Genomic DNA, 11,553 nt, shown 5'->3' with positions numbered 1-11,553 from the left:
TAGAATTTCTCAATAGAATATAAAATTGAAAACTTTAAAAAGGATAGAGAAAATTGAGTTCACTTTGAATGGTCTGCCACAGGCAGATATCCTTATCATGCTCTTACGTAATACGACAGCTGCTGGAGTCATTAAACCCTGGCTTGGCCTCCAGGTTTGTCACGCCTGAGCAGAAAGTTTATTTGCAATGGACAAATACTTCGACTCCCAACTCCCAAACGAAAAATCTTTAACGAGGTATAGCACCCCACTTTCTTCGTGGAAGTTGGGGTCTCGCCTCAAACGAGGGCCCAGATTGACGGCATGTTATGTCGATAGATAATATAAGGGGTAACATTTACAATGTATGTATATTTTGAAACAGTTTGACTCATAACAGTGGTGAAAATGGTTGCTATTCAAACTTTAGTACAGGGACGAAATTTTTCTACTTGATTGTGTAGAACAAAAAAGACAGTTACGTATAGACTTGAATCGATGAAATAGTTTTTCTTTTTGTGTAAGAATATACACCTGGAGGCAACATTATTAACTGTCTTCGATTTATTGTTGTGACTAATGTCTACTGTTGAATTTGAGACATTGATTGGACTTCAAATAGTTCTGTCTCCTTATTGATCTTTTTGCTCCCTTGTGGACTTTGCTATCACCGATCTTGATAAAACCTTTATGATTGCTGTTGGGGGGGGGGGGGGGGAGCGGGTATGTCCTTGAAACAGACTGGTCAGGTAAAAAAAAATCATGCGTATAAAATGATGATATGCATCCAATTCTAAACACAAACGCAAGTTATAATAAAGAATATATATATAGGCCTATATAATAATGTCAAATAATACAAACATACCTATAGATATGAATAGGTTACATAAGTAGATGAAACAATTGTTGTGGTAAGTTTAAAATTCCTATAGGTGGTGAAAACATTGTATAGGTGTAATAAGACTGTATCATCATATTCATATACGTATACACATTACACACACACACACAAACACACACAGACACCGTTTATATATATATATATATATATATATATATATATATATATATATATACATATATCTATATAATCACAGACGAGGCTGACATTCCTTTCGTGTTCTCCCTTGTAATCGAGCTTTCGGCCTGTCATCAGGCCTTCATCAGGATCTACCAGGTGCGAGTTTCATCACTTTGTCTCCCTTTACAAATTAAATTTGTTAAGATCGCAACAGCTGATCTGTAAATTTACAAGCACGGCCGGCAACCAGGGACAGCCTGGTGGTAGTGTCGTTGCCCGGAAAGCAGTAGATGACAGGTTCCCTTTTTCTGACATGTTTGTTAATTTACAGATCAGCAGTTACGAACTTAACAAATTTAATTTGTAGAGGGAGACGAAGTGAAGAACTCGAACATGAACCTTCATTCCTCTGAATAATATCTTTCTTTCAGAACACACATTGTATTAATTGTCCATATATAGATGGCATAAGGTTCGATGCTGTAATAAATACAATGCCATAAAGTGCTATGTCGTTTAGTATAATAGTAATACCAATCTTCTGAGATATTACCTTTACACAAATCAATAAATTCTATTTTATATACTTGAACACAAAAATACTATCTAACAACACCTCATCAACAGAAAAATATCATGTATTATAATTATCTTATTATTTTTGTTATAGAAATACCCAGAGTGTCGAGAGCTATTAAGTCGAGATATCTAAACGTTGCACCACTGTCACAATAAATTAGAAAATTACAATTACATCGTATTATTTAGTTTTGCAGAATATTATGAAAGACTGATATATACACTTTTATATACAATGTACACGCCAAACCTCAAGAAATACTCTGCCTGCCGAGAGCTATCTACAATCTACAATCAACAAGAAGATGGATGGCTCTCTGAACCCTTCTGTGTCAGTACCTACATCAATGCATGAGATCCTTTGATATCAATGCCCCTCTGGACCAAGGAGTAGAAATGGCTAGTTTTTCTGACATTGTTATGCATGCAGAGTATACAAGTATATGGTAACAATTGCAAAGCCCTCTTGAAAAAACAGTGTGATCACCAAAAAGGCTAGCCTTGGATAATACCATGACTACAATGATGATGATAATTTTCATAAGCAATATACTGATATTATGAAGATCAACATCATTATCATTGTGATTATCATCTTTGGTGAGCAAAATCACGAGTACACTTCATGCTGAAATTATGACTATGCATTGAATGAAGGTGCAACATAAATATATATACTGTACACAATTGAAAAAGAAATATTGCAAACTGGACCCTGCATCAAACTTTCAGTTTGCCTCAAAAGAGTGATGCAGCGATGTTAGATTTTTGGTGTCTTCTCACAGAGTTACACATTTTCTTCCTAAATGGGAAAGCCAATTAGTAGTTACCGAACAGCTTTGCAGCCCTTTAAGAAAGTCCACGTTACTACGTTCTCAACACTTGTATGTGAAAGATATGTTCAACTTTTGGTCTCCAAGATTTTATCGAGGGATCTACGCACATTAAACATTAAAACCTGTTGCACAGCTACAAGCAATGTCATTCGTCAGATCAAATCAGTGTCATGTACATGAAAAGATCCATTCCTTCATCAGCTTTCTTCGCTGTATTACTGGAAAGAAACAGAGAAAAGTGTTTGATTTTATGTTTTATTGAAAGGGAATGAGAATGAAAATGTTAACTGCTTTCGGGCTTTCTTTGGCTTTTCTGATGTTTAGCAGAACGACATAGGTGGCGTTTTCGCGCCCTCTACGGCCGTATTACCCTCAACTCCGTTAGTCTTTTGTGGCGCTTTTCCGCCCTCTACGGCCGTATTGCCCTCAACTGTGTTAGTCTTTTTTGGTGTAGTCTCATTTCTTCGTTGCTCTCTATACGTTGGAGCTTCATCTTGTGCTCCTTCTACTGAGTAACTTATCATTGGAGTAGTCTCAATGGATATTGGATCACTTTCACACACATCAAGTTCAACTACTCTTCCTTCATTTACTGACCTATTTCCCATTAATATTTTCTCACTTGCAATTTGTTGCTCGCTCTGAGGAAATGACGTGCTGTCGGGCTGTTGTTGATCGTTTGTGGTCTTGGTTTTTGATCGCAAATTACGCTTAGAACTCCGGCATTTGTGTTTCAATGCACATATCATCACACACACTAACATCATCGTTAAAATAATCAACGCTACTGGAACAATTATTTTCAGGTTACTTTTACCACGAGAGTTTGGTTTGCTTGTATCTGGTGATGTGAAATTGTTCATTTCATCAAATAATTCTTTTGTGCTCTTTGGTGAGTAAGTTGTAGAGCTAAAATCTAAATTCGCGCAAAATCCATCACGCACTCCATTTATTGGCTGCTTGGCGCGAGAAGGCGGCTCATAACAGGTGGGACTATCAACGTATGTTCCATGATCTCCCAGCGAGTGAAGCCTGGAGTACCAACGACGAAGTGTTTCCAGTTGACAGTCACAGTTCCAAGGATTGCCTTCGAGTAAGAATACCTGAAGACGACCTAGCGTCTCCTCCGTTAGATTCTCAAGTCTCGTCAAGTTATTATTGCACGCTTCCAGATTCGCGATTTGCGGGAGGAGGAGAACTTTTCCAGTAGAAATCAACTGATTGTTAGAAAGGATGATCGTTTGAAGTCGAATCAAGTGTGCAAAAATGCCGTTTGGTAATGTCTTCAATTTGTTAGACCCGAGGTCAAGAACTTCTAGATACATCAAGTTATCAAAAACGCCAGGATTAAGTCTTGCCAAGTTGTTGTTGTAGAGGGCAATGAACTTCAATTTGGTCACAAACTGAAAGGTTTCTGATTCAATGTCCTTGATGTTATTGTTGCTCAAGTATATGTCTTGAAGATCACTGGAGCCATTCAGGGCAAGACGGTCGAATAGCTCGAGATTGTTACTTTGAAGGTCAATCTCTCTTAGCTTCGGTACACCAGGGAAGGCGTTAGATTCCACCTGTGTGATAAAGGAATATGAAAAATTATTATTTTGGTGTTCTCAAATTTGATAATTTTATGTTAAGATAATGTCATATAATGAGGTGTGAAATTGAACCTTATTCTAATAAGAACTGCATTTCTGTCTCATACTGACCCGTTGTTTTTTGAAAACAAAAATATTGAATTGTATTTGTATAATTTAGGACAATAATGTATAATTATGATAAAAATAATCTTCCAAATATATTTGAAAGAATGTTTCAAAGAAATCAATCCGTTCACATTTACCCAACAAGGCGTTCGAATGAATTTCATTTGCCCTTTTTAAGAACTCTGCTGGCTCAGAGCACCTTCATCTACGATGGGCCGAAGTATTGGAACTCACTTCCCAACGATATTGTAACAGCAAGAACTTTGAATTCTTTCAAGAATAAATTGAAATTATTTTTATTGAAATCTTATAACATACAACCGAATTAGGTTTGTTTCATTATCTCAGTTAAGTCATCATCTTTCTTTTATATCTGCATTAAACAATTACATATCAATTATTTTCTATTATTAGAGTAAAATAATCTGTCAAATATAAGTCCTCCTCAGATGTTACTGTTATTGAACAGTGTATCATTGTGTCTATTCTCTCCTTTTGATATGTCCGCTCCTTTGCATTCTTTCTGGAATATGTACCCAATTCTTCGCAATATCAGTCCAGGGTGCGTCTTATTACTTCTACATCCTGGAACTCAGTTTGCTTGTGCCCACGATGGCGTGTGTTGCAGTTTCTGTTTTTTTCTTTTTTCCTTCCCTCCCTTTTTTTTTTGTTCCTTCCTGTTATTTCATTTTATGTCAGTTGATATTGGTTTCTTTGATTTTGTTTCATATATTTGTTTGTAGTTTCATGAAGTCATTATTCGTTCTCTTATGTATTTCTGAGGGTCCCATACCGTATAACTTACAAGCTTGGCTTTTTAGTGGGACCCTCCATTTACATTCCCATCCTTGTACTATGCATATGTATATACCTTACAAATGCAATTATGTTGTTACTCATGATCACAATGGATTTTGTTAATGTACGTTTTTGAAATTATTACAAATATGTTCTGTTAATGCATTGTATATAATTTTCCCCCCTGTCTATTTAATGGAAATGAAAAATAAAGTTGAATTGAATTGAGACTGGCACAAAACGCTATATTCGCTGAGTAGTTTGGGAGTAGGAAACGATTCCACGTGACTGGCAACATCTTATCTGCTTCACAATATTGAACTAAATATTTTCCTCTGTAGAACTCAGTCACATCATTTCAGGAGCTGGACTACTCGTTTTTACAAGACAAACTGTTTTCCACTACACATTTCTTCGTTTTCCACTCTTCCTTGGTTTTTAATGTGGTTTATCAAACTGCAATCACTCTTGTGGGAATCTATAGAAGTAAACTACTTACACTCCTTATATATCATTCAGTTCAAGGCAATAATTTACACCTGTGTCTTACTGAAAAAAAAAAAATCATCCTCTGACCACTTTGATATCATTAAGCAACTATCATTTCCAAAATAGGCCTAAGCTAACTGCTTTTTACATTGGCTTTACCAGAAATCATAACTTTAAACTGAAATATACAGTATGTATGCCCCCCCCCCCAAAAAAAAAAAATACAATCAGATTTTCGCATTGATAACACCTAAGTTGTGTAAATGCTACTTCAGGGTCTTGAAATATATCATTTTAGCTCTATTTTGCAGAAAACCCCATTCGATTTGGTTAAGCGGTCACAGAAAAATGTGGATTGTTGTTAAGCATGCATGTCATGAGTCTGATTCTTCCAAGTTTAGCACTTCGATGATCTTGTGTGTGAATACAATAGACAGAACTTGGAGCGAAGAGATTCCCGACATCTTCTGCGAAATTCCTCATTTCTCTTTGACCACTGACTGGAGCAAATCGAATGGGGTTTTCTGTAGGATGTGGGCAATGAGTTATAGTTTCATAACCTGAATTTGTATTTAGATTGATTCAATATTTCTAAAGATATCATTGCGGAGGGTCACGTTGTAATTTTTTGGGGGACATATACGGTACAAAATTAACGCATATCCTTGGTGTTTATTATGTCTCTTATTCAATTTATAGTCTCTCAAGTACATAAAAACTGCTTTGCAAGAGAGTGCTGTTACGTAAAACAATTGACATACAGTTTACATTTTAAAACAATTTTTGAATACTGAAATATTAAAATTCCATAACAATTTTATACAAAAGTAAAAATAGAGAATATACATTTTAATACAATGTCATGTACATGTATACAGAACAACGTACAAGGTAAACTAGAAACATCACTGTGACGACCGGCATGCCTCCGCCATATTGCAGTTTAATAGGTCTAGACATTACGTCTTGACCAAGGAGGTAGCTCGCCTAGTATTTCATTGACCTTGACAGTAAGACAGTTTCACATAAATGGCCAAAAAACTGTGTTTGTCACAAATGTGGTGGGTGTCTACTTTTGCTCGAACAAGGTCTCATTTGGGTGAACGGCTAATTGCTTAAGAGAGCAAGTGTTCAGGAATTTGAGAGTTTTTACTTGACTCTTGACCTTTGACTTCATGGTCCACAATGTTCTTCAGGTATCACTGTCTTATCTTTAAACATCCATTTCATGACAATACTTTGAACTATTTTCAATAGCATGAAAAAACTGTGACATTTTAACATTTTCACTCAACCTTTGACCCCATGGCATAAATCTGTCCTTTTAATAGAGGATCATTGTGTAGTAATGCACGTTAATACACCTATAGTTTGATCAAGTTTACGCATTGAGTAATCTCCAACTGTATCGGAAAAGGAGTAATTTCAGCATTTGATTGTAGGATTTTAGCATCTTATCCTGACCTTTGGCCCTTGACCTTTGACCCCATGACCCTAAAATTAAAGAGAATCATCATCAGACAGTATGTGCTAAGTTTTATGAAGATACCTTGCTTGAGCCATTTCCAAGATATGGAGAAAAAGTGAAATACTAGAAAATTTCATTTGACCATTGACCCCTAATTTAACATAGTAATTTACTGCCTTTGTACAGTACAACCTTACTCTATTCAAAGTCATTCGGTGAAGTGGTTCCCCCCCCCCCCCCACCCACACAAGAAATCGGGCGAATGATGCCGACCCCTCGGGTTCGCCAACCACCCCATCAGGTGACTTGCAATAGACAGCAAACGGTATCAACCAGGCACATCGTGACATATGCTTGAATGAATGAATGAATTCAAGTTGAATTTTGAGATGGAGAGGTCCCTTTTTGACAGGTGTTGGTTTCACATAAGATTTGGCAGAAATTGGTGGCGAAATTGGGGTGAGCTCGGCTTTTGCTGGTGTGATGCTGGACGCATATGAAATTTGCCACACACCCAACGAGATTGCACGGAGAAGTACTACAAGGACTTGACGTTTCCGGTCTCTTTTTATGATTCGTAAACTTCTTTACATGGTCAACAATGGTAGTTCCACTATGCGAAAGATTGTTTATCTTGTTCTCATACAATTCTAGAAACACAGTTGCAACTATGAAGATAATGTCTCACCTGTCTTATTCTATTGTTGGACAAGATGAGAACCTCGAGATCAGAAAAGCCCTGGAAGGTTCCCGGTACGATTCTCTCGATCTGATTGTGACTCAAGGAGAGGTAGGAAGCAGTATTACACTCCATGGGTACTTCGCTCATCTGTCTGTATTCACAGTCTGCTTCTCGCGTTGCTTCTGAGTAGGTACATCTGGCATCGCACGAAACACTGGTATGAGGCCCCTGACTTGGCATGCCTTCCCGCTGTGGTAGTCTAGTTGCCGTAGCAGTAGAGCAACCAGACACGTTTTCATGAGCGTAATATTTTTGCCCATTGCGGTTTTTGGCGTTGATCCGAGCAATACCAGAGAGTAGAAATCGGGTTTGAATTCAGGCATATAAACAGATTTCCAAATGATTAGGCCTAAAGACATACGTTAAAACCGACCTAGGATCCAGCGAGGAACGTTGAAAATCAAGCGATCACTGAAATTTAATTCTCACAGCTATATATAGGTATGCCTAACCTCGAATAATTACTAATAGCGGGAGTTTTCATTTTTGAAAACGGCGCTGTGATAATCACAAAGTCTCACCTCCCTGGTCTGATAGGTTGCCTTTGTGCTCGTTGTGTGACAAAAGCAACCAATCATACTTTCAAAATATGAAGCGCGGGTAATCCCCGAACGCTGTCGCCACTGTAGGATAATGCATGGGTCGATTTCCGATTCTCATGCAACTTGAACGTTTACATGAGGAAAAAAAAAATGGAAACCTAAATTTGAATACATGAATTACTCAGGGTTCCTGCTGTTATCAAAGTTAGAGAGATAGGGGAGGGAGAGAGGGGGTGGGGAGAACGAGAAATGGAAATGAAAATTATGAATTGAAATGGAGAAATTTGTATTGTCTTCTATACACATGAGCAAACAAACTCAGTCTCTCTAAGATATCAGAACTTATTTTATAGGTTTCATCATTTACAGGTAACAACGAAATTGCGCACCAAAATTACTGAACGATCCAAATTCCACTTCATATTGCTCCCTCTCTTACTTCACTGTGTACAAACATTTTCTTTTATGCTCTGCTGGCTGACAAGAAAACGGCACATTGTATCTGAAAAAAAAAAAAAATCAGATTTGCTGGTAATCAGATCGCGCTACTTTTTCTTGGTTTGTACGGAGACGGGACGGGAGGGGAGTAAATTGGGATAGAGAGAAAAAAAAAAGATAATTTATATGCACAGATATCGAGACGGAGAAAGAGAGACAAAGACAGGATGTGTGTGTGTGTGTGTGTGTATGTGTGTGTGTGTGTGTGAGGGTAAAAATAGAGAGAGAAGAGAATTATAAGTGCATGATTATGATTTCCACTACTACACTGAAAAACATTGTAGTATGATAATGTGCATGTGTGTGTATGTGTGGACTTTGACTCACATTGACCGGGCTCTCTCACCCGTGATGGCGCGAATTATAATAGTGGAACTAACGGCTACGATGGGGTGTCGCCATTCATACAAACGTTTACGCTAAAAAAAAAAATAAATAAAAAATAAAAAAATAAAACATCCTTTCTGTTGCTCGTGTCTTTGATTTGGAAATTATGCATGGTCTATATTGGTTGTAGTATTGTGAATTATTGAAAGTTCATGAACAATAGGTTTTAGCTTTGTTGAAAAAGTGAGAGAAGCCTCATTAGATAGGGAAAAAATATCAAAGCTATATAACCCTTTGGCAACGCCCATGTGACATGGGGTGACATGGGGGAAGGGTTAAGCTCGTAGAGGAACAATCCACAAGTTTGCAAAAAGTACCCTCGCTATACTAGCAGGGCCGAATCTAGGAATTCCGTAAAGGGGAGACCCCTTCACATAATTAAAAGGGTTTAGAGGCTGATGCGACTCCATTTTTTTTTTTTATTTCTTTTGTCTTAACACAAAAGAGTAGAGTACGCCTCCCCCCTGGATCCGCCACTGACTAGAGTAATTTCTTTGGGTCGGTATAGTCGAAGTTACCGTGACAAAATTTGTGCAGACGGCGAAGGGTTCAAAGGGTGCAAAGGGCGATAACGTTTCGCTCTAAAATTGGAAACCTGAACATTGTCACTGACTTTGTGATTATGATCTAGTGTTATGAGATTCATTCAGCATTAGACTATCATAATGATCTTTGGATTTACCTCTTCCAGTATCGATCATGCCGATAGAGAACGTTAGGGTTTATAATGAGGTTATATGATATGTACATTTGGAAACAGCTTGACTCATAACAGTGATAGAAATGGTTGCTATTCAAACTTTAGTACAGGGACGAAAGTTTTTTACTTGAATGTGAAAAAAAAATAGACATTAGAGTTGAATCGATGAAATAATTTTTCATTTTGTGTAAGAATACACCGGGAGGCAACTTTTAACTGTCTTCGATTTATTTCTGCGACTATGTCTATACTGCTGGATTTCAGACCTTGATTGGACTTCATATAGATCTGTTTTCTTACTGATCTTTTTGCTCCCTTGTGGACTTTCTATCGGCGATCTTGACAAAAACCTTTTATGTTTACTGTTGTCGTTTTATCATCATGGAAGTAGATATGGGGGGGGGGGGGAAATCCTTGAAACATACCTATCCAACATACCTACATAATTATAAATAGGCTACATACGTAGATGCAACAAGTGTTGTGCCAAGTTTAAAATTCCTATAAAGGTGGTGAAAACATTGTATAGGCGTAAGACTGTATCAACATATTATACAAACGTACAGGCATATACAAATTATATATGTACATATATATATATATATATATATATATATATATATATATGTACATATATATATATATATATATATATATATATATATATATATGAAGAGTTTGTTTGCAAAAACCGATAAGTCCATATTTGCCAAATGGAGATATTTGCGATTAAAGGTCAAGAAAAATAAAGAGAATGATTAGAAAATTTTTGCTTCTTTTGACCATTAACTTAAAAAATGTACCTTTATATGTAGTGACCAATATATCATTTAAAAGGTATTATTTTGTGCTTTATGATAGAGACCAAAGTTCAAAATCTTCAAAAATGGACTTATCGGTTTTTGCAAACAATTATATATGTAGCGAATTCACGTATTGGCTCCAACGAAGAGTCAAGAAATAAACTATATAGTGATGCATTATTTTGCCAATAAAGAATGGGTTTATTGTACTCAGATTTTTGGTGGCGTCCACCTTCTTCAGGAGTCTCGAAGGGGAATTCGAGACTCCTCGTTGCAATTATAATTGCAATTATACATCGTATATTAGTTTTGCAGAACACGTGAAAGACTGATATCAACTAATATACACTTTTATATACAATGTACACGCCAAACCTCAAGAAATACACTGCCTGCCGAGAGCTATCTACAATTGCATGTCAAATATGTAGATTTGAATGCCAATGTAAATTATCAGTTCAGATTATACTTTAATTTGAAACTTAGCATTTTTCCATACGTACATAGACTTACATTTTAAATAGAAATATTAGATTCCTCTTCAATAAAACTGAATGGTACCATTTCAGCTAAGAAAATAAATACAATGGGATGATGGTGGTATAATCGACGGCTCTCTGAACCCTTCTGTGTCAGTACCTACAGCAATGCATAAGATGCTTTAATATCAACGCCCCTTTGGACCAAGGTGTAGAAATGACAATGTCTGCCTAGTTTTTGTGACATTGTTATGCATGGAGAGTGTACAAGTATGGTAACAATTGCAAAGCCCTCTGGGAAAAACAGTTTGATCACCAAAGAGTCTAGCCTTGGATAATACCACAACTACAATGGTGATGATAATTTTCATAAGTAATATACTGATATGAAGATCAACATCATTATCATTGTGATTATCATCTTTGGTGAGCAAAATCACGAGTACACTTCATGCTGAAATTATGACTATGCATTGAATGAAGGTGCAACATAAATATATACACTGTACACAATTGAAAAAGAAAT

At 36.7% G+C, this 11,553-nt stretch overlaps 1 protein-coding gene across 1 annotated transcript; it reads right to left on the bottom strand.

The window, feature by feature from the left end:
* Positions 1 to 2,738: 2,738 nt before the first annotated feature.
* On the bottom strand, positions 2,739 to 7,798 carry LOC140244103 (uncharacterized). The gene is made up of 2 exons (XM_072323749.1): positions 7,565 to 7,798; positions 2,739 to 3,986 (listed from the first exon to the last, which is right to left on the bottom strand). The coding sequence occupies exons 1-2, from the start codon at positions 7,796 to 7,798 to the stop codon at positions 2,739 to 2,741; spliced, it is 1,482 nt and encodes a 493-aa protein (XP_072179850.1).
* Positions 7,799 to 11,553: the final 3,755 nt, after the last annotated feature.

The sequence above is a fragment of the Diadema setosum genome, chromosome 20, assembly GCF_964275005.1.
Source record: "Diadema setosum chromosome 20, eeDiaSeto1, whole genome shotgun sequence".
Taxonomy (NCBI): Eukaryota; Metazoa; Echinodermata; class Echinoidea; order Diadematoida; family Diadematidae; genus Diadema; species Diadema setosum.
The sequence above is the reverse complement of the archived record's forward strand: the minus strand, read 5'-3'. Positions and strand labels throughout refer to the sequence as shown.